General features: G+C 39.0%; 1 protein-coding gene across 4 annotated transcripts in view; it reads right to left on the bottom strand.

Annotated features, from left to right (window-relative positions):
- The window catches only part of fam13b (family with sequence similarity 13 member B), a 68,470-nt gene that overhangs the window by 30,681 nt on the left and 13,757 nt on the right, over positions 1–24,032 (bottom strand). For all 4 annotated transcript variants that reach the window (XM_063494162.1, XM_063494168.1, XM_063494184.1 and 1 more), the window contains exons 2-7: positions 20,388–20,540; positions 17,904–18,116; positions 13,101–13,313; positions 11,473–11,650; positions 10,829–10,973; positions 2,034–2,158 (exon numbers count right to left, since the gene is read on the bottom strand). In XM_063494162.1, the coding sequence (XP_063350232.1) occupies positions 2,034–2,158; positions 10,829–10,973; positions 11,473–11,650; positions 13,101–13,313; positions 17,904–18,069 (827 nt within the window). In that variant the 5' untranslated portion in view covers positions 18,070–18,116; positions 20,388–20,540. The remainder of the gene's footprint in view (positions 1–2,033; positions 2,159–10,828; positions 10,974–11,472; positions 11,651–13,100; positions 13,314–17,903; positions 18,117–20,387; positions 20,541–24,032) is intronic.

Genomic DNA, 24,032 nt, shown 5'->3' with positions numbered 1-24,032 from the left:
GAGAAATGCCAGGGAATATATATAGATCTGAAATGAGTAGAGGCTGTCGGAATCTAAGGTGTGTGTGTGTTGGCTGTCAGAGTCTATTAAGAGGGCACAGCAACAGCCACAGAGGACAGCCTTCCCTGTCTGTCAAGTCTAGACAAACAACTGAGCCACCGTTAACGCTGAACCACTAGACGGGAACTTACCTTTTTGGAGCCTTGTCAAAGCATATGGCATATACATATATGGAACAGCAAAAAAACAGCCCCAACCTGATTTTCAACAAAAAAATTTCTGTGTATTTTAACAGAAAATTAGACAAGTCTCCAATTCTGATGTTAAAACTTCATGTAGTTCTATAGAAACGATACTGTTTATTGTCCACATCTCGTAGTGTTCTACCTAGCAGTGCTTATCCTTAAATGGTTTAGGGAGTTAGGTTTGCAGTGGGATCACTGGTGTAATTACGTGGCAATGATAAATAGTTAAAATGGCTCATGGATCTGTCAGGAAGATCCCTTGGCAGAACTTTGCTAAGGCCCCAGAGAGGTCAGGACTGGCTCTGGAACAAGCACGCTGTTGAAATTAATAGATTCGACTGTAAGTGCAGTAAGTGTTTCCAGCTTGCTTCCAAAAATGTGGTAGTTATAATCGTAGAAAACTTGAAAAGAAAACAAAAAGCAAACCCATCCAATCATAACCAGTACCATCCTTAATGCTCAAATTCTAAACATTTATGCATTTAATTTAACAAGCTTATGGAAATGTCAACTCTGAAAACACAAAAAATTAATATTTTTTTCACATGATCAGACTCGAAAGGACTAAATAGGACTAGGAATTAAAAAAAAAAAAAATCTCTAAATCTGTGCATTATTGAAATGGCTCTGCGGAGTACCCTGGATGCTCCATGGTCTACAAATACCACAGTAATCCCCCCAGACCAGACAAGAGGTTAGTCAAGGTCAAAGGGATGATGGCTGCAGGCTAGCCACGGCTAACCGAGATTTAATACCAACTAAAATCAATCCCATGTGACTTCAGGATCAAAACCATCTGATGTGCATTGTTTAATTTAAAGAATTTACTGCATGTAATCCCCCCTTTGTTTTCATTGGCAGTCTGTGCACCATGGTACAATAGCTGAAACCTTAAATCTTCCTCTAATAAAGCTCACATAAATATAAACACAGTCACGGAAAACATTTTGTATTGAACCACAAACAAAACATTAACTGCTAAACCACTCAAATACCAAAGATACACACACTCATACTCCAACTTGATCCCTGCTGTCATCGCTGACCTTTTATACTATAACACAGTTAAATATGTTCACAGTGGGCTAAAATGAGACCACAGCACAAACAAGATATCATCCAGTTAACTTTAGAAGCATACACTGACGTAAATACGTTAGATATAGTCTAGGCCCATGCAATGCAACTGCAAAAACACTAAATTGTCTGTATTAGTACACATCAAAAGGGTCTGACTGAGATAGTCAGAACATAAAACAGACTGCTTCCTTGTGTGGAGCAAACTAGAAGTAACTAATCTGTAGGCGTTACGATCCAGATGCTACAAATATGATGCCCATTTCTGCTAATATATAAATAAAAGAGGAACTGATATTTCACATGAAAGAAGCTATTTTCCACATGTAGGCATGCAGGTGTGCCTTGAAAGTTTGGCTTGTCTTTTGGTGCGCCTTGGGATTAAAATATTTGTTTGCCTTTTTAAAAATCACTGTTTCTAGGGCATCATAAAATGAAATGACTCAATGAGTGAATGAGCTATTGTTCCTACACTGAGAGTCCATTACAGACCAAACAAAATCTCTCTTAATCAGACTGAGACGAGCAGCTGATAAAGTGACCACATTGCTGGTTGGCCCGAAGGGCTGTTGAAAAATAACACAGAACTGGAACGTCTTGGTTTTTAATCCAAGACATGTCATACCCTTTATCACATGTCATATCCTCTACCTAGTATGACTCTGACACATCATGTGATCTAATAACAAAGACAGAGATGTGTGACCGCACCTGACTGCGGGGTTGTCATCAGTGTGTGTGCGTTGCGGTGAGTCGGAGGCAGGGCCGTCCTCCCCGTCCTGAGGCAGCTCTTCACATTCTGCCTCACACTTCTCATCATCCAACAGCTCTGTGATCTGCAGACAGAAATATAAAAGGATGTAAATGAGGAACACTACAAACACAAACAATTAGATTTAAAAACAGGATTACATTACAGCACAGGTAACCACAGTCCACCTGTACTTGTGCGGGTGTAGCATAATCCGGAAATGTTTACCAAAGCGGTTTCTTAAAGGGTAATGCGATGCATGTTTATTTTGCAATAAAGATTTCGGGTAGTAACATGAAACATCACTGTATTTATCTGTATCTCATGCTGGGTGGAAATATACACGCTGACATTAACCAGCCTCACAATGGAGTCCAATGAAGAGGGCCAACTTCACTGTTAGGTTTACAGTTATAAGAATAACATGTGAACATATCCTATATTTTTATTTTTCAGTGACTTTCAGTGATTGCAGAGTTAAAATCATTTTATATAAAGCTGTATATACTCTGTGTTTGCAAGACAGAACCAAGATGTTACAGTTTGTTCCATATGATATCCAAATATAGACGACGCTAATGAGTAACACATTGACAGCACAGATGTAGTCTTCAGCGGGGAGGGAAAAAAACATTTCTTTGACGGACAGATGGAGGGGGTGATGAGTGGACAAGAGACACGAGAAGGAGGGAGAAGGACGGGAACGAGGGTTTAAATTCGGGCTTGAGGATGTATCATTTTCTCGTTGACGTAGCAATGTCCCGATGCATGATAGTCACATTCCAAGACTGTAATAAGGAGAAACCAGACCACCAGGTATGCAGCATGTGGAGCTTTGCTGTTTGATATAAAATAAAAATACATTAAAAATTAACAAGTGAATGCATTTTGCTTTTAAATGGCAGATACTCAACCTTTTTTAAATGTCAAACTACATCCACAGCTGTAAACACACTGAGCACATAGTTGACATGTATGATACGTGTGGGTCTGTGTGTGTGTACTCTGCAAATATAGAAAGGTCACAGAAATGGGTCAAAAACTGATTATTAATATAGAAAAATAACCACCAGAAGACATTTTATTTAATTGCGGCTGTTTCTGGATGTTAACTCAACCATATCACACAAACTCTGTGAAAAACTGAACACACAACACACTTCCAGAATGAAAAATCACCGTCTTGTTTTTCCTTTGACTCACAGAGTCAAGTCCTATTGTAGGTGCAGGAAAATCCTTTGATTGGCCTGCACAAGCCACATATTCAAAGCTTTAACAGAGAAGAAAACAGGGTGATGGAAAAAGACGAGCTGATGCTGCGTGTTTCTAGTGCAACCTAAACTCGACAACAAACTATTGAGTTTCTGTTGCCGTAGCTCCAGTTTTAAGGCTGAGATCATGTAAGAAGGTGTGAATACGATGAGGAAAAGGTCAAGCGAGCGAGCCGCAGGGAAAGAAGAAGAGAGCGATAATGAATCTGCCAGTAAAAAGAAAGAAAGGGAGACGGGAAGGAGATGGATGTAGGAGAGAAGGTGGGAGGGGGAATAAATATGTTGACAGAAATAACTCATCATCATTCTGGTAGGTGACAACATGTGAACAAGCTGTACTTTATGCTCCAGCTCAAGGATTTCTTTTGTTGATTTAGTAAAATATGACTTTTATAAGCAGATATTTTTTTCCTGTGTAAAATCATCAGCTGGTTCTTCAGGCTACACCTTACGCTCACATTGCATTAGACACAAGTTTGACCTCAACTACAAAAACCCAGAAAGGAACGTGGATTAAAAGGTTAAACCAGATTCACTGTCATGACGCAACAACATCACCCTGTTTGCCCTTTCCTGTGCCTCTCTCCTTTGGTCTTCTCAGCATCTGCTGCTGTCACTGTACTGTCACTATGGAAACACCTCTGTTTAAAAAAAGCCCTGATTGGCTGTTGGGAAATTCTTGCATCGTCACATGTGCAGACCTAGGAGAATGACTCACAAGATTCCCTGAAGTAAGAGAGTGTGTGTGTGTGTCTGTGTGTGTCTAAGTGAGACCAAGTGCAGAACGTAGACTTTTAGACAGCTTCAGTCTCAGTTTTTATGACAGAGCTTCAATTAAGAAGTGAAAATATCCTTTATCCCAGCATGCAGTTAAGCTGAGCTACAGGGTGATATTTATCTTTACGTGTAGGTGTGTGTGAAATACTGATTAAATTATATGGAAGCCTGACAGATAATTATTAATCTCCTGACCATCCTTTGCTATTAACACATAAAAAATACAAGTGCACTCTGATGCTGTTTCACAGGAGCTGGAAAAATAAGCAGCAGTTCATGGTGATGTTAAGAGAGGACTCTGTTCATTTCTGCCTTCACATCATGTCACAATCATACTTGGACTTTTCTAGAAGCGACCCTGAATTGGATAAGTGGAAGAGAATGGATGGATGGAAACCATGTTACCATAGGAAAATATTGTTTTGATTTATTAAAACTCCAATTTTAGATGTTTATATATGAATGCAGAAAATTCATCTCTTATCTTAGACATTTAAAAATAAGAACGCGACTTTCCTTGCTTGCTTCTTTTAGCTGCTTTTCATTAAAACGTTCTCGGCTGAACCGGACATACACATAATTATCAACAAGAGAGCTCAAACAATAAATATAGACACTGTCATTTAGCAAACATCTTCCTGATGTCATAATCCAGATCAGAATATTTTGAGTGTAAAATAATTTCAGATTACATGATTGGCACAAACAGATACAAACACACACAGCAGGAAATCACAGAAAGACGGGTTAAACATTAAAATTATGCAAAACTCATGAAAAATTCTTTGCAGGGAAAATTAATATTGAATTCAGTGAACATGAACTGGGATCAAAGATTTAACAGAAGCATATTCTATCCAGGCTGCTGGTCAGTGACATGGAAAAATTGGTGTGGATATGCTTTAAATACAAAAGCCCCTGTGTATCCACATTAGCGGTTGACATAATGAACAATGAATCTTGATTGTATAACTTCCCCCTGGGCTAGATGTGTTCATTCAAATGGTATAAATGGAGTTATGAATATGGTCAACAATGTGCTGAGTAAGTTATCAGAAAGCATTTGAGGTGACGTAACAATATTAGAGGATAAGAGATGTTAAATCTCCCTGTCAAGATGACCTTGCTTGGTGATTCATTGGGTTGGTTATACAGTTATTACCCCCCCATTTAGGGCTGTGGAAATCTTTAATCAGGCTAACTTATCAAATTAATGTTTAAAAACAGAAGATGCAGTGCTTTTAGATATCGAGTCCCAGTGATGATAGACAAGTGCGTCTCTGTATGGTGTGTGTGTGGTCGAGTGGGTGAAAAGACGAGAGAGAACACTCTAGAACAAAAGGTCACGACATTGGCCCTTATTTAGCGGTCTAATCCAGAGTTTCAGGATGGAGAACAAGGAACAAGCTGCACTGACATCACTAGCTTGGCTGTCAAACTGTTTGTGGGCCAAGAACACAGAACAATCACAGAACAACTGATTGGGATGGGCATTACTGATCTCAAACTGTGGCCTACATTTGTGGTTTCCAGGGGGTCATTTGTACGCTCAGAGCGGTTTGAGACTAAAGAGAACAAAGACGAGAAACAGTTCTTTCTCATTTTCAGATTTATCTACTGCGGAGAGGAAGCTGAACTGTGAAGTGGACTTTTTTTTAAGGTGCTGGAAATGTAAAGGTCCAAACTGTTCAACTGAATCTCCTCTCAGTGCTTTATTGCTCATTCTTGCTTGCAAGCCTGCACTGTTTACTTCCAGCAGTACCACTGGAGAACAGCCCTCTGGCCTAATGTTCCTGCAGTGAGTGGGCAGTGTGATCTAGATCTTAGTCAAAGTAAATAAATCAAGAATGTAGCTGTGTATTTATAAGACGTTATTGAAAAATCCGTAGATCTTTGTGTGTTCATACTATACATCTCTCCACAACTATTATACATCTCCTCTGCTGTCCAACTAGGCCAACAGATCCTCCTTAAATAACTCCACATTCCAACTTAAATAGGCTACGACTCAATAATTTATCACTCGTGTCAGAGGTCCAAGCAAGTGTGTGTCCTCCATCCTAAGCAGGCTGTTCGCTGCTGCTGAACACCTTGATATTTATGAATTTACTACATCCACCCAGTTGGAGTTACTGTTCACAGTTCTGACCGCACCTGTGCTTTCATTAAGACAGTAATTAAGTAGACAGACAAGTCTTTCATACATGGAACACATAATCCTAGTTCATCTAGGTTTTAAAATTAATAACCTCCTTTCATTCACTCAACTGCATGTATACACAATGCAGCTGCACTACACTGCAGCTATTGATTATTTTAGTAATAGAGTAATTTTTTCAATTCCATTTTACTTATACAACACTAAATCACAACAACAGTCACCTCAAGGAGCTTTATATTGTAAGGTAGACCCTACAATAATACATACAGAGAAAAACCCAACAACCATATGACCCCCTATGAGCAAGCACTTTGGCGACAGTGGGAAGGAGAAACTCCCTTTTTAACAGGAAGAAACAGGCTCAGGGAGGGGCAGCCATCAATTGATGGATAATCTATTGATTAACCCATCAGTTAATTGAGTAATCAGATAAGAAATACTTTCTGACATTAATAAAAGTTTTTGTACTGCTGAAAACAGACGTTATTATGATGTTGACATTAATTATAATAATATGATAACTGAGTGTCCGACCTAACAGAGTCTTACTCGCTCATGTACATTTTTATTAGCTTGTGAAAAAAAAAGTTAAATATTAATGCAATTTAATTATTATTTAATAGAGTATTTTATATTATTTCTTTATTTCTCTATTTCTGAAAAATGTTATTAAAACCCCTGAAATATACATGGTCTAGTACACCCAACGCCCCCCTTTAGACTCACCCCTGTTTGCAACAGGTATTACTCCAATGTAAAACAGGACGGCTGCTTTCAGCCTTCAGAAAGCTGTATAGTTTAACCAGTCTGGTATCAGAGTAAGTTAACAGTTCATCTGCACATTTTAATATATGTTACTGCAGATTTTTTGCTGTCTTAAAACAAACAGCGGTGGATGGAGCAGCTTCAGAGTTCAATTTTCCTCATGTCAGCGTTTGTTGGACATTTTTCCAGTAAAGGTTTAAATGGTGATCACAGGAACAGCGCTGCTGTTTTGGATGTAAGTCTCGGTAATGGCTCCTCCTCTTTTCTTTTCGCGGTGTGTAAACAGAGTCCGGACTACACGTTAAACTGTGCCAGCGTCATCATCACTGCTGCTGTTGTTGTGTCATCAGGTTTTTTGTTTAAAACTGTGTGGGCTTAATGTTGTTAAACTTTTTATTCACATGCTGCTCCTAAATCTGTTGTACTGCAAGGTCTGTTTCAAGTCGCAAAGCGCTCACGTTCCTACGGCGACAACGGCACAAAAGCAGTCAAAGAAAGGAATTTGCATCGAGAAGTTTTTGTAAGCGAATTCTATGAATTACTCCATGAATCGTTGCAGCTCTGCATTAAACAGAAAAAAAAAATGACACCTGGTGCAATTAAAGGGTCATACAGCAACGCAGCAGGGAGCAGAAAAGTAATAACAGAAACAATTACCCACATACTAAGTCTTCTCACAAGCTGCCTAACAAATGCATTATAAAACATCTGTTGCTGAAGCCTTAACTTATGTCCACTTTGGGCACAGGGGATGTACAAAGGGATCTGAGGTCTTATTGAGACATGAAACAGAACAATTATGTAACAAGAAAAGAGCTCAAGAGGAAAAGGTCTGAGGTTCAGTAGTCAAATTAACTTCAAGCCTACAAGCCTCATTTAATCTGCAGAAATATCAACTGTGGCCCCAGTACGCAAGGCACTGTGGATCACAGATATTATTATTAAGATGGGACAGTGTGCACACTTTTTATGTTTGTAATATTGGTACTGCAGTGTCGCTGTCTGTCTAAAAGCTATGAGTCAGAACAGAGCAGCATTTTAATGCCACAGGATTGTGGTTGATTAGAGCACATTCATCTTTGTCAGACCTATTCCCGCCTTGTTGTGCTCCAAAGTCGAGCACAAACACACTATAAAAACAACACCTGCCTTCCACCTTTCTCCACTCATTATCGTTCATGTACTTCTCTGTTACGCTGCTTTTACAATGTCTCTCCATTTCTTAGGATGAATTGGTTCATTTTATGTGTGCTAGCTAGGCTCGACCAAGCATTTTCAACTTACTCTTTAGTTTGTAACCAGGCTTGATTCAAGGTCTCCTGTGTGAAAGCAGGTGTGTGTGGGAGATAATCCCCTTCATGAGAGTCATCCCCGGTGTAGAGCAGGGACTGGAGGTGTGAGTTACATGGTTACATCATCACCGGCTTCTTTTCCTCCTCCCCTGTCTCACCACCTCTATCTCCCTCCCTCTCTCCTTCCCTTCAGTTATTCCTTTTTTGTCTCTGCACTCTTGTCATTTCTCCCCTATCTTCCTGACTGCTTTCTCTCCCCCTCCTTCTTCAAACCACCCACTTTTTTGCCCTTTCTATTACATAAGACACATGGATCAGTGCACAGACATGTCTTTACAGATTTGCTTCTGTCTTCTCATTCTTCATCTGCTCTCACCTCCTCCATTATGTCTCTTAGAAATATTATAGTCTCACTCATCTGACAAATCAGACAATAAAACCGAGGTCAACAGCTAACAGAGGGAATGATATGAAGTAGCTGCTTGAAAGAACTTGTGCTTTATGTTGTTTTTGTTTAGAGCGCAATTACAATCTAATTAGTTGTCTTTCACAAGGCAAAGTCTTTGAAGAGGTTAAACTTTTCCTTGAATAAAAGGAAGGATTTGGCAGATAATAACTCCAAGGACTCAATATTACAAGGCAAGTGGAAGCAAAGTCTGCAGTGGTTGGGTTAAGAGCACACTAAAATAGAGGCAAAAACTGTGTGAAGCGAAGAATAAAAGATAAGGAGAGGGGAGCAAACAAAGCAAGCAGCTGAAAGGTTTTGAATAGGTGACACAATGTAGATATATAGCAAAGTTTCTCTTTTTTTTTTTTGTGGTCATACTTTTACAATGACAGGCTGCCCTTTCACTCCAACATTTTTAGGCTATCTTTAAAGACTCCCTGCTGTGGCAAACAACGTACTCTTAAATTAAAGTAGCACGGCATTTGAGATACTGATCAAGGGTTGCCTCTTTATTGTTGTATTTTTGTTATCACACAAAAGCACAAGGGCACTGTAAAGTTAAAAGTTAACTACGCCTTTCTTTGTACTGTGCACGACAGCAAAGAGAACGAGTTGTTAGAAAGCGGAGGAAAATGTTTGGTTTAGGCTCAGGTGTTTCTATAAAACGACATTCTTGTAATGCTCTGTGTAAAGTATGCAGGGGTGTGCCATTGTCCTTGGGCGGGAACACCTAGATCATTCTGAGAAAGATTTTGTTTACAGAAAAATGCTGTATTGTTTTCCTTAAACACCACTGCTTACATTTCAACATTACCAAGAGGAAGTGGGTACAGCTGAATACCAGTGTTATTTACATTTCCTTACAGCAAAACTTCAGCCTGATCTTCTAGCTAATTAATAACTACAGTTAGAGACACTGTGATTTTGTTACAAGGAAAGATTTTTGTACATAACAGTTAAATAAGTTAATGTGATGTCTTCTAGATTTCTAATAACAACATCGTCACTGGAGTCAAAATAAAGCAGAATTGTTATTCTCACGTTAGCCTTTAAGGTTGATCATTTATTACATCTAACTTACTGCTGCTGATGCCAACAACACAATGTAATGATTTATAAAAATGAAGACCTCAGCGCAAGACAGAATGTGCTTGTTAGTCAAAAACAAATTCTTTGAGAAGAAAAAAAAAGATGGAACAATCACTTCAAGCCTTTTTAAATTCTTTTATGCTGTTGGGTGACATTTATAAATTTCATCTTTCGCTTGTCATAAGATTTGACTGCTATCTCTGTGCGTCAGCGCTGAAAAAATTTCCCCTCTGACCCCGGCACGGTTAAATGGCACATTCTACAGCCAAATGCCACCAGAGAGGACGAAGAAAACACAAAGAGGATGAAGACAAAGAGGAATCTAACTTTTGTGAAAGCACGCTTTTGTTCATATGTAACGATTGATGCAAATAAATTTACTTTTTCACAAAAGTTTTATTTTCTGCAAATAACTTGGCAAGAAATTTTAAATGTGTCTTGTTTTTCCATTTGATTGTTTTGTACTTTGTTTTTATTTGCAGATTTCTAGTTATTATATCAGGTTAAAAAGGCATTTACCATCAATCTCTAAATTTAGAGACTGTGTTTATTTGAGGATAAAAGAAAAGCTACAAAGACCCCTATGGGAGAATGACCGGGGTGAACAAAAAATAGATAAAGAAGACTTTATTGATCCCAGGGGGAAAATAATCTGTTACAGCAGGAGGGAAGACATGTGTGGGCTGGAAAGACCAAAAACTGCATTAACGAGTAAGCTTGAAAATAGACGACCTCTCTGTGGACTGTGATAAAATGTTTTGCCATGACAGCACAAACTATATTTACTATATCTTCACCATTCACAGTCATTAATAAATTCAAAAGCATTTGCAAAATCAAGTGTAGAAAGTGTGCTATGCTAATTATTGTCATATTATTGGACACCGACTTCCAGAACGCAAGGCAGAAACAACAATACTGAGAGCTGTGGTATAAGAGAGATGGGTCGAACCTGTTCATTGATGGAGCTGTAGTCATTGGTGGTGGAGACATCATCGTCCTCTGAGTCAAACAGGCCCTCCTGATTGTCCAGCAGCTCTGCCAGGACTCTGCTGACAGACTCCTGGTCCCGAAGGTCCTCTCCTTCTGTTGACAGACTGCAGATGGAAAATGACAGAAAAGTTTGAGTTGGCTGCACACTGCTTCCCATGAGAATAATAATACTCCCATGAGAATAAACACCCCTCTTTTTTTAACTTCTGTGTGTAAGTGTTTTCCTGCAAGTGCCAAAAATAAAAACTTCTTTCACTCTTTAAAAAAAAAAAAATAGATATTCAGCTGTCACTCTATTCTGTGGCTTCATTAAATGTGATGTGGTATATGGCTTCAAGAGTTTCCTTCCACTGACTTTACAGCTTTATAATATGATAATTTGCACTTGATTAATCATTTCCACTGAAAATGTAACAATGAAGCTTTTGAATACAAGCAGCAGTAGTTATAAAACAAGTAATGTAGTACTGAATATATACTAGTGACATATCCACACCATCCTCATTAAGTTAAAAGTAAACATCTGTAAGATGGAGACGGTAGCTGTGTACAATGATCAAAATTAAGATTCGAAATTCTTAAATAACTGCAGAAGAATCTTACTGGAAGATGTCGGGTCCAAAGACGGCGGCCAGCGCTCCGACGTTCCAGCTCTTTTGCTGAAGTGACGCCACGCTAGCCAGGAAGCGGCACAGGAAACGCAACAGACCGTAGTTCAACTGGGGAAGGTCCTGAAGCAGATACTTCAAATTTCTACACAGCTCTTCTTCGTTGTCGTAATCTAGCAATGTGAAGACAAAAAACCGGATATCATTACGTAAGCCAATATACAATCATTTCTTTGCTTAACCACTTCCACTTCACCGTCACCGGGGCTGGAGCTCTCATTAGGCGAAAGGCAGGGGACACCCTGGACAGCTCAACAGGTCATCACAAGGCTAAGAGTATTTACACCTATGGCCAATTTAGAATCATCAAAAAACGTTAGGTTTTTGATGGACTGTGGAAAGCAGCTCCCAGGAGAACCAGCAGGTCGTGCTTGCTATGAAGAAGCACAGCTAGCGAGAGCTCGACCCCACAGACAGGATCTCTTATGTAATTATTTTATTTTTAGTTGAAAAGGGTGTAAGCTCTTATTTCAGAATCACTATTAGAACTTCTGTTATAGTCTGTGTTGCTTTTAGAGCTTGTTCTCATAACTAATGATAATGTGGGGTGAATTTTGGGTTATCGGGTCCTTCTTGGTCCTTCACAGATAGCCTTAAAAAAAATCTTATCAAGAGAAACTGCACACACAGATAACATTATGCTCCGTTTCACCTCTGGGAGAGGTGAAACTAGGTGAGACAGAGGGCGACAGAGAGGAAAATGTGCAAAAAAGGCAATCCTTTTTCAAGTGCAGTGGTGCCATTACAGAATATAATAGACTGAGAAATAAATGGCATGACAAGGAGTCTCGACAAATACCCATCCAGTCTTCTACTATAATCTGGATGACAGCAACCGGAACAACCATCATTGTGACAAGGGGATTAGAGCAGATTATCTGTGATAAAAACAGAGGGGAAAGAGGACAGGCCAAAGAACTGAAACAAAAAAGGGAAATGAAACCCATGCCTTTCAATCACATTTTTTACCCAAATACACAAAAATCCCTCAAAAAGGAAGAATTAATAACCACTGAAAGACAGCAGTTCACTCTGGGACATTGTTAACACAACCTTAGATTTTGAATTTGAGAAGAGTGTGGACAAGCAGAGGCACAAAGAATGAAGAAAGGAAAAGATAAAGGCTGTGCATCAGTGTAGCAGATATGCAAACATACAGATAATTCAGGTTCTCATTATGAAAGAGTTTGTTTCAGCCAGTTTTCCTTTCATGTAGTGATCAGACCACCGTACTGTGTACTCACAGCTTATATAACCAGCATCAGCCTACATGGGCACAGCCTTAACAGCTTAGAACAAAATCAACTTGGATGAAGACCCAGAAATGATGCAGAAGAGTGTGTGCTTGTGCTTGTTTTTATAAGAGCTATGGTCAACACTCTTTTCATAGGAAGTACATTTACAGACTGAGCAGAACAAACTCAAAGCTCCAACCGGATTTTAGGAGGACAGGGTGAAAAAGGAGGTTAACTGCATTGTACTGGATAAAAACAGACTGTGGTTAAGTGAAGAAGAAATTCGTAAAACAGCATGAAAAGAGGAAACACAGCCACGGTCACACACCTTGATAGAGCTGTAGTATACGTCCCTGTATAGCCGTTGGGATAACGGGCTCAGGAAGCTCCTGCAGGAACAGTCGGAGCAAACTGACCGCTGACGCCAGATCGGCCTCCTTCTCTAGCTTCACCTCCTCACCACTGTCATAGCGCTGACGCAACCAATCCACTCGCTCTGCATTGCCATTAACCAGGAAGAGCCCCTCCAAGTCCAGGTGACCTAAAGACACAAATAGCAGCAGTTATGAATACAGGGCTCGCAAAATCGCTAGCCCGACGTCCCGGAGCTAGCGATATCTCCGGTCGGGTGACCAAAATCTGCCCGTCGGGCCATTATATAGCCCGACGGGCGGGGCTGAGATAGATCTTGGTCGCCCGACCGGAGATATCGCTAGCTCCGGGAAGTCGGGCTAGCGATTTTGCGAGCCCTGGAATATGTTAATTATCAACTCAAACTACTTCAAAACCATTCATGTTAATATACAGTTCAATTTTCAGTATTTGGTTAACTTGGTTTGCTTATTCATTTTTGCCAGGATTTTTTAAAATTATATTATATAACAATCAAACCTTTCTCATATTTGCATAATTGTTAAGATAACCTCATCAAAGCCCTACTGTGGTTAACAAACAGGTGTTTTCATGCTTAAGTCTTTAGAGGGCTTGGCAGTAGCTTAGGTGTGGCACACTTTTTTGCAGCTAAAGGTTTGTCAAATTAAGTCCTCTTGTAGTGGTGATCAGGAAGGTATGCCAGGCATTACAGTAGTTTTGCAAGTTATAATACATACTAGGTGACAGTCTGGCTTTCTGTAGTTTGGTTTGCTTGCTTTGGATTAATTTTGCATGTCAGTAAATTTTCTAGTAGTTGATATCAAAAGCAGAGAGAAACAGAGACACTGGATCCAATCAACAATCCCATTCACAAGCTCATGTCTGTCAGAGAGCTCTTTAACAAAATCAGGCATTACAGAGTCCAAAACCGATGGTATAATCACATGCTTATTGTCACCTTGTAAAGTGTAACAACCAGGTTTAGCACCAGGAATACTATTATATTGTCATTGGTGTTTTAAAACAGTGAAGATTTATATGCTTTTTTCCACCACAGGGCATGTTTTTCTGACGATAATAACTCATAAAGATGCAACAAAATACAGCTTGGTCATGTTAGATTTTCCAAATTAGGAACTGAAAATTACCAACCTGTAAGGGAAGTAAAAACTAACCGAGTACTGTAATTTTGCTGATGCAGAATGATTCAGATTCTTCACTGTTAAACAACTTATATAAGATAAACAAAATAAAGTACAGTGGTGTGTGTGTGTGTGTGTGCAAAGACATTTGGTTATGTGGATTCTTCCCTTATCTATCAGAAAAAGCATGACCATACTGTAATATCATTCGCATGTGAGGCAGCATCACAGAGTGTTTGTGACAGAAAAGATAAACCAATCTGCAAATCTTGTCAAGGCTTTTTAGAAGACATTTTTAGAATAACCAACATTTTTCCCCTTTGTTTACCAAACATATCAGTTGATCTTGTAAAACAATATCCTGATGTTATGCACTGCGATGTCACATGAATCTGCTGCAAAAGATTTTTGGTTCTTTTTCTGGATGTGTAACTACTACTTGGCTGCAGCTACCTGAGTTGTAAGTTGTTTATACAAATTTGCCAGAAATTGTACTGAAACATATACAAACAAAAGAAAAGGGGAATATTTGATAAATGCATTAAAAGCAAAGCTCCAAAGAAATACACTGACTGCATGCATTTTCACCTGAAAACATCTTTTTAGTGGTGAGTGTTCTAGATCTGATGACTTATCGCTATCACAAATGTGCGAAAATGATCCGTTTTTGACAACACAACAAATATATGGTGTGGAAAAAAAACAAAAACACGAAATGCTTCAAACTATATTTAAGTGATAATGGTTTGATGTGTGGATTACATTTGATTATAGCCTCACTCTCCAGTTTCTTATCCGTTAACAAGCAAGATAACCAACTAAGTCCAAATGATGACAGGAATCCCGTGGGACCTGCTCCCTTTTATATCTCCACAAAGCCGTCTACATGAAGAACACCAGAGGTACACAGAGTGACAGCAGAGTTACACTAAAATAAAATAAAACGGTCTCTCTGTCTTTGCTGATCCATTAAAACACTGGGCATTTGCTCAGACATGCCTCTAATGTCTTCAGCTTTTGGCCACTGTCTTCTTTCAAAATGACATTTCACGTCATTTTCCTGCTTCAACTACTACCAGGCATCCCAGAGAGACTGAGGCCTTTTCACTGTCTTAGTAACTTCCTGACAGGCAGCACCGCTCTAATTATTGCACCAGCAGAGACCCTGGAGACTTATTACATAACCTCATGTAGTCAAAGAGCCCCCAAGTTACACAAATCACCAACCTGCTTCACTGGAAACAATTTGAAGTGGTACTTCATTTCAGTAGTGTTTAAAAAAAGTTCAGTGACAACTCCAGTGCTTTTGGGGATCCAGAAAAAGCGTATTTATTCAACACTTATTTACTTTAACGTGAAAAATGTATCCAGCGTGTCCAGCGTCCCATTGACCTGCTTTGTAAGATCTATATCAAAGATGAATCCTATTTAAATTATCAGGATGCTTCCTGATAATCATTTTTTTATTACTTTAAACCATTTATTGTCTTCTCAGGCAATTCCTTCATTTTATGTGGGATATATTTACAGCTGTGGAATTGCTTTTCAATCTCTAATGATACAAAGTACATCAACTGATCTTTACATGCTCTGCAATTTTTATCTCATGTAAAGTAATTTTGCACACAGTAAGGGTAACGACATACAAGTGTCTAATTGATATAACAAGGGTCAAACCAACAACATATCTTTAGCATAAATAAGACTGTCTGGCTGAGGTTTTAAAGAGCTATAAAACAAGTACTGATAGTGTAATGTAATCAGCACCAATATACAAGCCCAATTCAGATTTGGTTAGTTTAAAAAACAAAAAACAAAACTTGGATCTGGCTAGTGAAAGAGTCAAGCATTTTACTTCTCATCTTTCAGACTGAGCTGTCTTAACTGCCAACTTCTTTTTTGTAAGAACATGACAGAAGACTGAAGTTACTGTTCTGTGACGCTCATACAGAAATGTTCTAAGGGGTTGTAGGAAAATCCAGGGCGAGCGCTTGGTAGGTTACTCTCTTCACTCTCTTCACAAGTGAGGCTGAAGTTGACAGAAGTGTTATGTAACAGAAGGAAGCCAGCCGTGGAGCTGTCTGCCAGGGCCTTCAGAATTTATCTTATCAAAAACTGGATCCCACTAACAACATATTTTGGTTTTATCACGATGTAAGATACTGTAGCTCAACAAAAGCAGGACTGAAACATCACAGACTTAATCTGATTTAGCTGAACATCCAACATTTTGTACTGAGAAATTGTTTAAATTTTTGGCTCGACGTGTTTAGTTAAATAAACAGAATTACATACAGGTGCAACCCCTCGAGTCAAACTACAGCTAAAACGGAATAAAAGGATTTTGACATCAGCCGTGGAGTTATTTCTACATTAAGTAAACTAACATTAGTGGTAATTATGTAAGATTATGTAATGTCTGTATCCTGTTACAAATTAAACGTTCCATGTAAATATGACTCATAACTTTAACTGAGGGAGATGCAGCAGATCCTTACCAAAAAGAAATGAGGTGAAAGATCTGCTTCAGCCACATGCAAAATTTAAGGCACCTCTTAAAATTTAATCACAGAAGATTTAGAGAGGAGCTTTATCCCTACATGAACTTCTCTGCTTCTTTTGTACACACTGAAGGTCTGTAACTAGGCTAAGTTCCTCTGGCTATTTTAAGTTCATTTAAGAATTAAGCTACTTTCAGTACTATTAATAATTATTTAGACTCTTTCCCTCTGATTTAATTTCAATAATTACTTCCTCCAAATCATTTCCCTATTACTGGGCTATGTACCAGAGGCCTTTAAGGGGGCAGTGATTAAACCATTACTTAAAAAGCTGTCACTTGACCCAGCTGTCTTAGCTAATTATAGGCCAATCGCCAACCTTATTGTTATCTCAAAAATTCTAGAAAGAGTAGTTTTAAAACAGCTAACAGATCATCTGAAGAAGAATTGTTTATTTGAAGAGGTACAGAAACAGAATTAGTGAAGGTTACAAATGATCGTCTTATGGCCTCTGACAGTGGACTCATCTCTGCATCTCAGTAGACCTCAGTGCAGCGTTCGATACTGCTGACCATAATATTTCATTACAGCAATTAGAGCATGTTAAAGGTACTGCGCTGCAGTGATTTGAGTCTCTCTAATAAACTTCAATTTGTTAATGTTAATGGAGAGTCTTCTTCACACACTAAGGTTAATTATGGAGTTCCACAGGTTTCTGTGCTAGGACCAGTTCTGTTTACTTTATACATGTATAGTATACACTTTCCCTGCTATGCAGATGATACCAAGCTCTATCTTTCCATGAAGCCAGATGACACACTAATCAGTTAAACTGCACGAAACTGCAAGTTTTATTAATGACATAAAGACCTGGATGACCTCCAATTTCCTGCTTCTAAATTCAGATAAAAGTGATATTATTGTACTTGTCCCTTCAAATCTTAGAAATATGGTATCTAACCAGACACTTAACTCTGGATGGCATTACCTTTGCCTCCAGTAACACTGTGAGGAATCTTGGACCCGTTTTTGACCAGGATATGCATTTCAATGTGCATATTAAACAAATATGTAGGACTGAACTAAACTGAACTGAACTGTGTCTCAGTCACTCACCGTGCTCCTCAATGTAGTCGACAATATCTTTTACTAGTGCAGGAACCTCATGGCCGCTGATAGTGTGTGTGTGTGTCACATCCTCCAGAGGAACACCAAAAACCCGTGTGGTGCTGGCTGAGCTCCCGCCCTCGTTGCCTGGCAACGGAGACACGCTCTTCCTCATGGCCTGCTCCTCCTCCTCCTCACCACAACCCCGCCAAGACCTCACGTCTTATAAAGGAAGAAATGGGTGAAATTAGACATAATGTGAGAGAAAGACAGAATGCAGCCTGGCTTAAAAAAAAAATCTTCATCCTTGATCATGCGGGCTTATAGATACCAAGAATAATTATTTAGAGGCGCCAGTAAACAGTCATGCAGGACATACAGGACTGACTGGCTTTACTAACTGTTAAATGCCAGTGAGTGGGAGGGGGCAGGGCCACAGCTACAGGGTAGTGACCTGCAAAGGGATTTTGTAAAAAGAGGGTAGGTGGGGGAGTAGGACATCTTATGTCAGTTTTGTTTACAGTCTTCCAAAGACTGCATAATCAATTTACCAATAAATAAAGAAACAATCATTTTTGAGAAGCTTTACCCTGCAAACATTCAGATTCAAATTTCCTTTGACTAAAATGTGTAGTCAATAATCAAAATAGCTACTGACTAATTGTCTGGTTTTCAGTTTGTAATACTGTACCAGTGTTTTTATCCTATAACAAATGTTGCATGACAAATTGCTTTGTTTGCTTCCTGCAGTCTTATATTATGTCTTCTGTCGTCCTCTGTAGCTTCTTTAGAGGTGATGACATTAAGGATGGGATGAAAATTAATGCAAAATAAGCAAATGAAAAGTCTGATATTGACGTTGGTTGTTTGGTGAGTAATCTAAATGCAAACATCGACAGATGGTGTCCAGTCCACTCATCACTGGGGGAGGAACATCAGTTTATCAGAAATGTAATCTCAGTTTGTTCCAGTGAAACTAATCTTACAGTATTATGTAACTAATGATAGCGGTCTTTTAAATGTAAGCAAGTAATCTGGCCTTATTTACAATAATGACATACAATGCAATATAAATATAAATGACATACTATATGAGTACATATTTTAATAGTTTCAAACATCAATGTTAAAACATTTTGATTTTCAGATGAAAATAGAAAAATATCAGCACTAATAATTTAAAATATTACAAAGAATGCATTGAACGTATGTAGATAAAGCTACATATATTCAGTGTGCTTCTCTTTTACTCTCTTTATATCCAGTTTGTTTTACAATATCAAGAACTACTATGTTTAAGCCTATTTTAACAGATTGTTCGCAATATTAAGTGGATACTAGGGCTGCACGATTAATCGTTAGAAAATCGCGATCTCAATTCATACTTATGCGCGATCTCATTTCCAAATGACAACGATTTAAAAAAAAAAAAAAAAAAAAAAAGACGACGACGATTGTACCGCATTTTGATCCGGGACGTAATCTGCATGAAAACAAGCGCTCACTCTTCCTGCTCAACAAATGACAAGGGCGGAGCCTTATACCACATGATTCAGAAGCCAGCTGGGTGCTAAATTGGCAGGGAAAAAACAACGGAGAGCACGTGAGAGATGACGAGAAAGTGACAGGAGTAAATCCGTCCTGGTCAACCACCCAAACATCAATAACGGGAACCTTATACAGCGCTTCCCCATACCCGTCGAACTCCCGCAGGCACAAAGAAATTACGGAGGCTATCACTTATCTCCTGGCTAAAGATATGGCTCCCATCAACACTGTGGAAAACGAGGGATTTAGGAAAACGATCAACACCCTAGACGCTACACACTGCCGTCCCGCAACTATTGTTACACTACCTGCTCTATACACGCAGTGTCGAGCAACGGTGGAGACGACATTTCAAGCAGTACAACATCGGCAACGACAAAATGTGAGACATTTGTTGTTTTTATGTTCAGTCTCAACTGTTACGAAGGTGATGTGCAGTTAATATGTGCAATAAATATTTATATTGGAAAAGAAAATCGTGAGAGAATCGTGATCTCAATTCTAAGCAAAAAAATCGTGATTCTCATTTTATGCAAAATCGTGCAGCCCTCGTGGATACCTTCATAACATGTACCAATGACTGCTTATTTTACAGCCCTTGGCAGAGTTCATCGGTTGTAGCTAATTAATTCTTGGCTGTAGGATGATGTGCTCTTTGTATCCTCAAATCTGGGCTCTTTATAGCACCAAGAATCATAAAGATAATAAAATGAAATCTAAGAAATAGTTTATAAGGAAGTGTGACAATGAGACATTATGATAAACTCGCTTTGGCAAGTTTACCACACTGTTGACTGTATTACATAAGTTCCAAACTGCTCAAAAAAAACCCGACGTGCATCTGTGCGTCTTATCTGTGATCATGGCTTAGAAATGCACCGAGTCTATTTTCCCCTTCAATTACGGATGTGGCTCGGTAAGTGTTGTGTGTTTGTGTGCACTCACCGTGTAGCAGTGAAAGTGTGTTCTATCCTCTCCTCCCCTGGCCAGTAAACCACTGAACCATCTATGGCTGCTTTAGGTTGTGGCAGAAGATGAGCCGGTAGTTCCTCATTGACAGACCGCTAATCCCTCGAACAGGATTCCCTTCTAGCTACACTGAGAAGAGAACCAGGAAAAGAAAAAAGATGGAGGGGAAAAGAACAGGAGATAATGGCAGAAGAAGACAGGATAAGGATGGAGACAAAAAAGATGGAACGTTTTAATTAACCAATCGCAGGTGTGTTGAAAAACATAATTAGCTACTTCATGTAGTAACAATGGGTTTCATGTGGGCTATAGTTTTCCACTTCCAGTTTCTATTCTCAGGCTTTATATTCATACATTGCATGTTCATGGTTATTTAGTGATTTAGAGATGAAAGATGCATTGGGCCCAATACCAAAAGTGGAATCGCAGCAATAAAAACCCACAACAGCGAGTTTCAGTTTTCCCTTCTCTTCTTCTAGTTTTTCTATGCTCCAAGCCCATTTTCTTTTCATCTTTCTTCATTAAAATCCTTTCTTTCCTGTTTCTTCACTCCCCATTCTGTTTTTCTGCTCTCCTTGCTCGCTAATGAAATCTTCAAGGTTTGAGATATTAGGCTGTCTAAAAGTCAGCTGGAGAGCTGAATACAATAATTAAACCAATAAAGATTGTTCTGGAAAGCTGTACCATAGTGTCTTACAGACCTGTGCCTGCCCGTATGCACAAAGAGTCCCATTTAATCTGTCTATATTAGGTGTGTTCCTATTGACTTCCTGCCCCTTTAGAGTGTGCATATGTGTCTCAATACTGCCGTTGTATGAATGTGAACTATTATTTGCCCAGACAGGACATGATTGCATGTTAGAATACGTGCAAAATGAGATCTAGCTGATGAGTGTACGTGTCTGAAAGTATATTAGAAAATTTTACTTTTGCTTAACTGGTCAGTATGGAAATATGTACCACAAACTGTATTTTATGTTGATGAAGCAAAGGAAAGGCAGGTAGACCCATTTAGGCTCCAGACTCAATAAAGCAGTGTATAAATGCACTATTCCATTTCACACCTTTCTTCCCTATCTTATTCACAGTTTTGGCTGTGTGTTACACAACCCACCTGGCCTACTTGGATTCAACAGTTCTACATTAAGAGAAGCGCAGTAGTAGAGATAAACAGGAACAGAAATTGGCACGACAGGAAAATACTGACAGATAAAAGATTTGCCTCTCTTTGCAAAAACAGTAAGATTTCAAAATTACAACAGTACCTAAATCTCCTAAACAGTCATCTGGATCATGTAAGTAAGACCATCAAATGTAGCCAGTTACAAACCTTTTTAAGAGCCTTGGCAACAACCATATGGAAATAAAGCCCTGTGCCACGTTATGAAAGCTATAAACTCTGAAAGCTGCAATCTCAAATCAGGAAAACCGTGAAAAAAGTCCAGTGCACTGACTTAAGCACTAACGATAAAATGAGCTCTTTGCCATTTTTGGTTAATATAAAACCTAAATCAACCATCAGATTACTTGGAATCGTATTTCTGGGTTTTGTGGGACTCAGCTGAAACAGAGTTTGCATATTATAATTGTCAGGCACAGCCATGTTTCCTTGTTATACACAATGTGGTACTACATGTGCTATGTTGTGATGAAGAAAAGAGCTGCAATAAACAGAAACAACTGTTTTCAAGTTTGGTTTTTAAGGCAGCACACATAATTATTGTCTCTTGTACCATATGGTCTGTTTGGGGACTAAAGTTTTACTTACTCTCCTATCTGCCATTTTGTTTGAGTACCAGTGTTCCCATCTTACTGAACTGTTGTCTGCAAAAACTAAGAGAGTGATATTTAATATCAAAGCTTTCCCAATAACTACATAGTAGAGCTGGGCGATATGACCCAAAATTCATATCTCGATATTTTTTAGCTGCATGGCGATATACGATATATATCTCGATTTTTTTTTTTTAAGCCATAAGGTAAGAACAAAAAGAGTTTAGTCAAAGCTGTGTCCCAGATGTCACACAGGCACTTTTATTAACATACAGCGTAGATGTACATGAAGAAATTACTCAAAAATAAATTATCAGCATTTATTAAATAATAATGCTCCATAAATAAAAGAACACAATGTTGTTTTTGTGCATAACAAAGAGCTCACAATTGTGCAGTCAAAATGTAAACTAAAAGACGCTGAGCATAATAACAAAGAGACAGATTTCACAGCTGCTCTATTCCCAAGTTCTACTGCGTGACTGACAGCCTGGAGTTTGAAATCCTCTTTGTAACCATGTCTCTTAACAGGTGCCATTTATGGTTCTTATACACACACACAATACGGTAATATTACGTTGAAGCACAGTACGTATCACTCCGCGAGGCTCCACTACGGTAGCCGTAATGCTCCGACAATCCATCAAGCGGTGCGGCTCTGTAGCTTACCAAAGTCGTACTAAAACATTTTTTGACAGATTGCTGAGCGCCCTGTACCACATAAAAACGGTTCGCAGTCAGTAAGCACAACCAGAATTCATACATAAGGTGCACTGTCGATTTTTGAGAAAATGAAAGGATTTTAGGTGCTGCATGTCGTTAGCGCGGTTAGCTCGCTAACACGTTGACGCCGTCCAGCCCCACGCACGGGGCGATCCGCGGTAACTCGTTAACGGAGATTTGCCGTGTTCATCTTGTCGTTGCCTGCAGGTGAAGCTATGGGGGAGGGGGAGTTGTGTTCAGTGAAGGAGAGGCGAGGCCGAGTAACGCAGTGTAGAGACAAAAATGGACGAAAGGGAGGCAAACTTGCGGCTCCACAAGTATAATTATAACGTAACATATACTATATCGATATAAACGATATTGTCACATCTTATATCTCGTATGAAAATATATCGATATTTTTTAAAAACTCGATATATCGCCCAGCTCTACTACATAGGATATTTTACTTAAGTTCATCAAACTGACTTTTCAGTACCCTTGTGTTTGCTCACAGTTATTACTAATAAAGAGATTCTTCAGCCTCCAGTTTTTCTAAGGCCAACTGAACTGGCATTGCTAAGCCTCTTTAAAAGCCAGAGAAAATCCCACTGTTGCAGCTAAAACTCTTGTACTGGGTCAGAGCCCACAAGCTACACAGCTTTGTTCTCGGAAAACAAAGTCATTATGCAAGCCCTAACTACTGATTTCTGAATATTGTTAGATGATTATTGATTCACCAGGCTGAAAGCTTTAATAGCAAAAGCCTGACATTAACAGACAGGTTCAAAACACTTGAGCACTGTCAGACAGAGGAACAGACAGATGAGGACAATCTCTAATCAAGAGATTAGACAACCAACTAAACCAAAGCCTTGCCTGCTATGAAAATTTACTTTAAAAGATCTCTGCAGTGTTTGGTCAGCAATAGAACTGATTTGTATGCTTCTATCTGACTGTCTTAAACCCAAATACATTTTACAATGTCCTTCTAAATAATAAGGGGCATTGTTGAACGTGACAAATTTTAAGTGCTTGAGGAGAGAAAAATAAACCTGAATAAGAACGAGGAAGGAAGGTGTTCAAAGAAAAAGACACACACCCAGAAAGGTGTACACAGAGACACACAGCTAAACAATAAGACGG

Source organism: Pelmatolapia mariae, linkage group LG2 (assembly GCF_036321145.2).
Source record: "Pelmatolapia mariae isolate MD_Pm_ZW linkage group LG2, Pm_UMD_F_2, whole genome shotgun sequence".
NCBI lineage: Eukaryota > Metazoa > Chordata > Actinopteri > Cichliformes > Cichlidae > Pelmatolapia > Pelmatolapia mariae.
The sequence above is the reverse complement of the archived record's forward strand: the minus strand, read 5'-3'. Positions and strand labels throughout refer to the sequence as shown.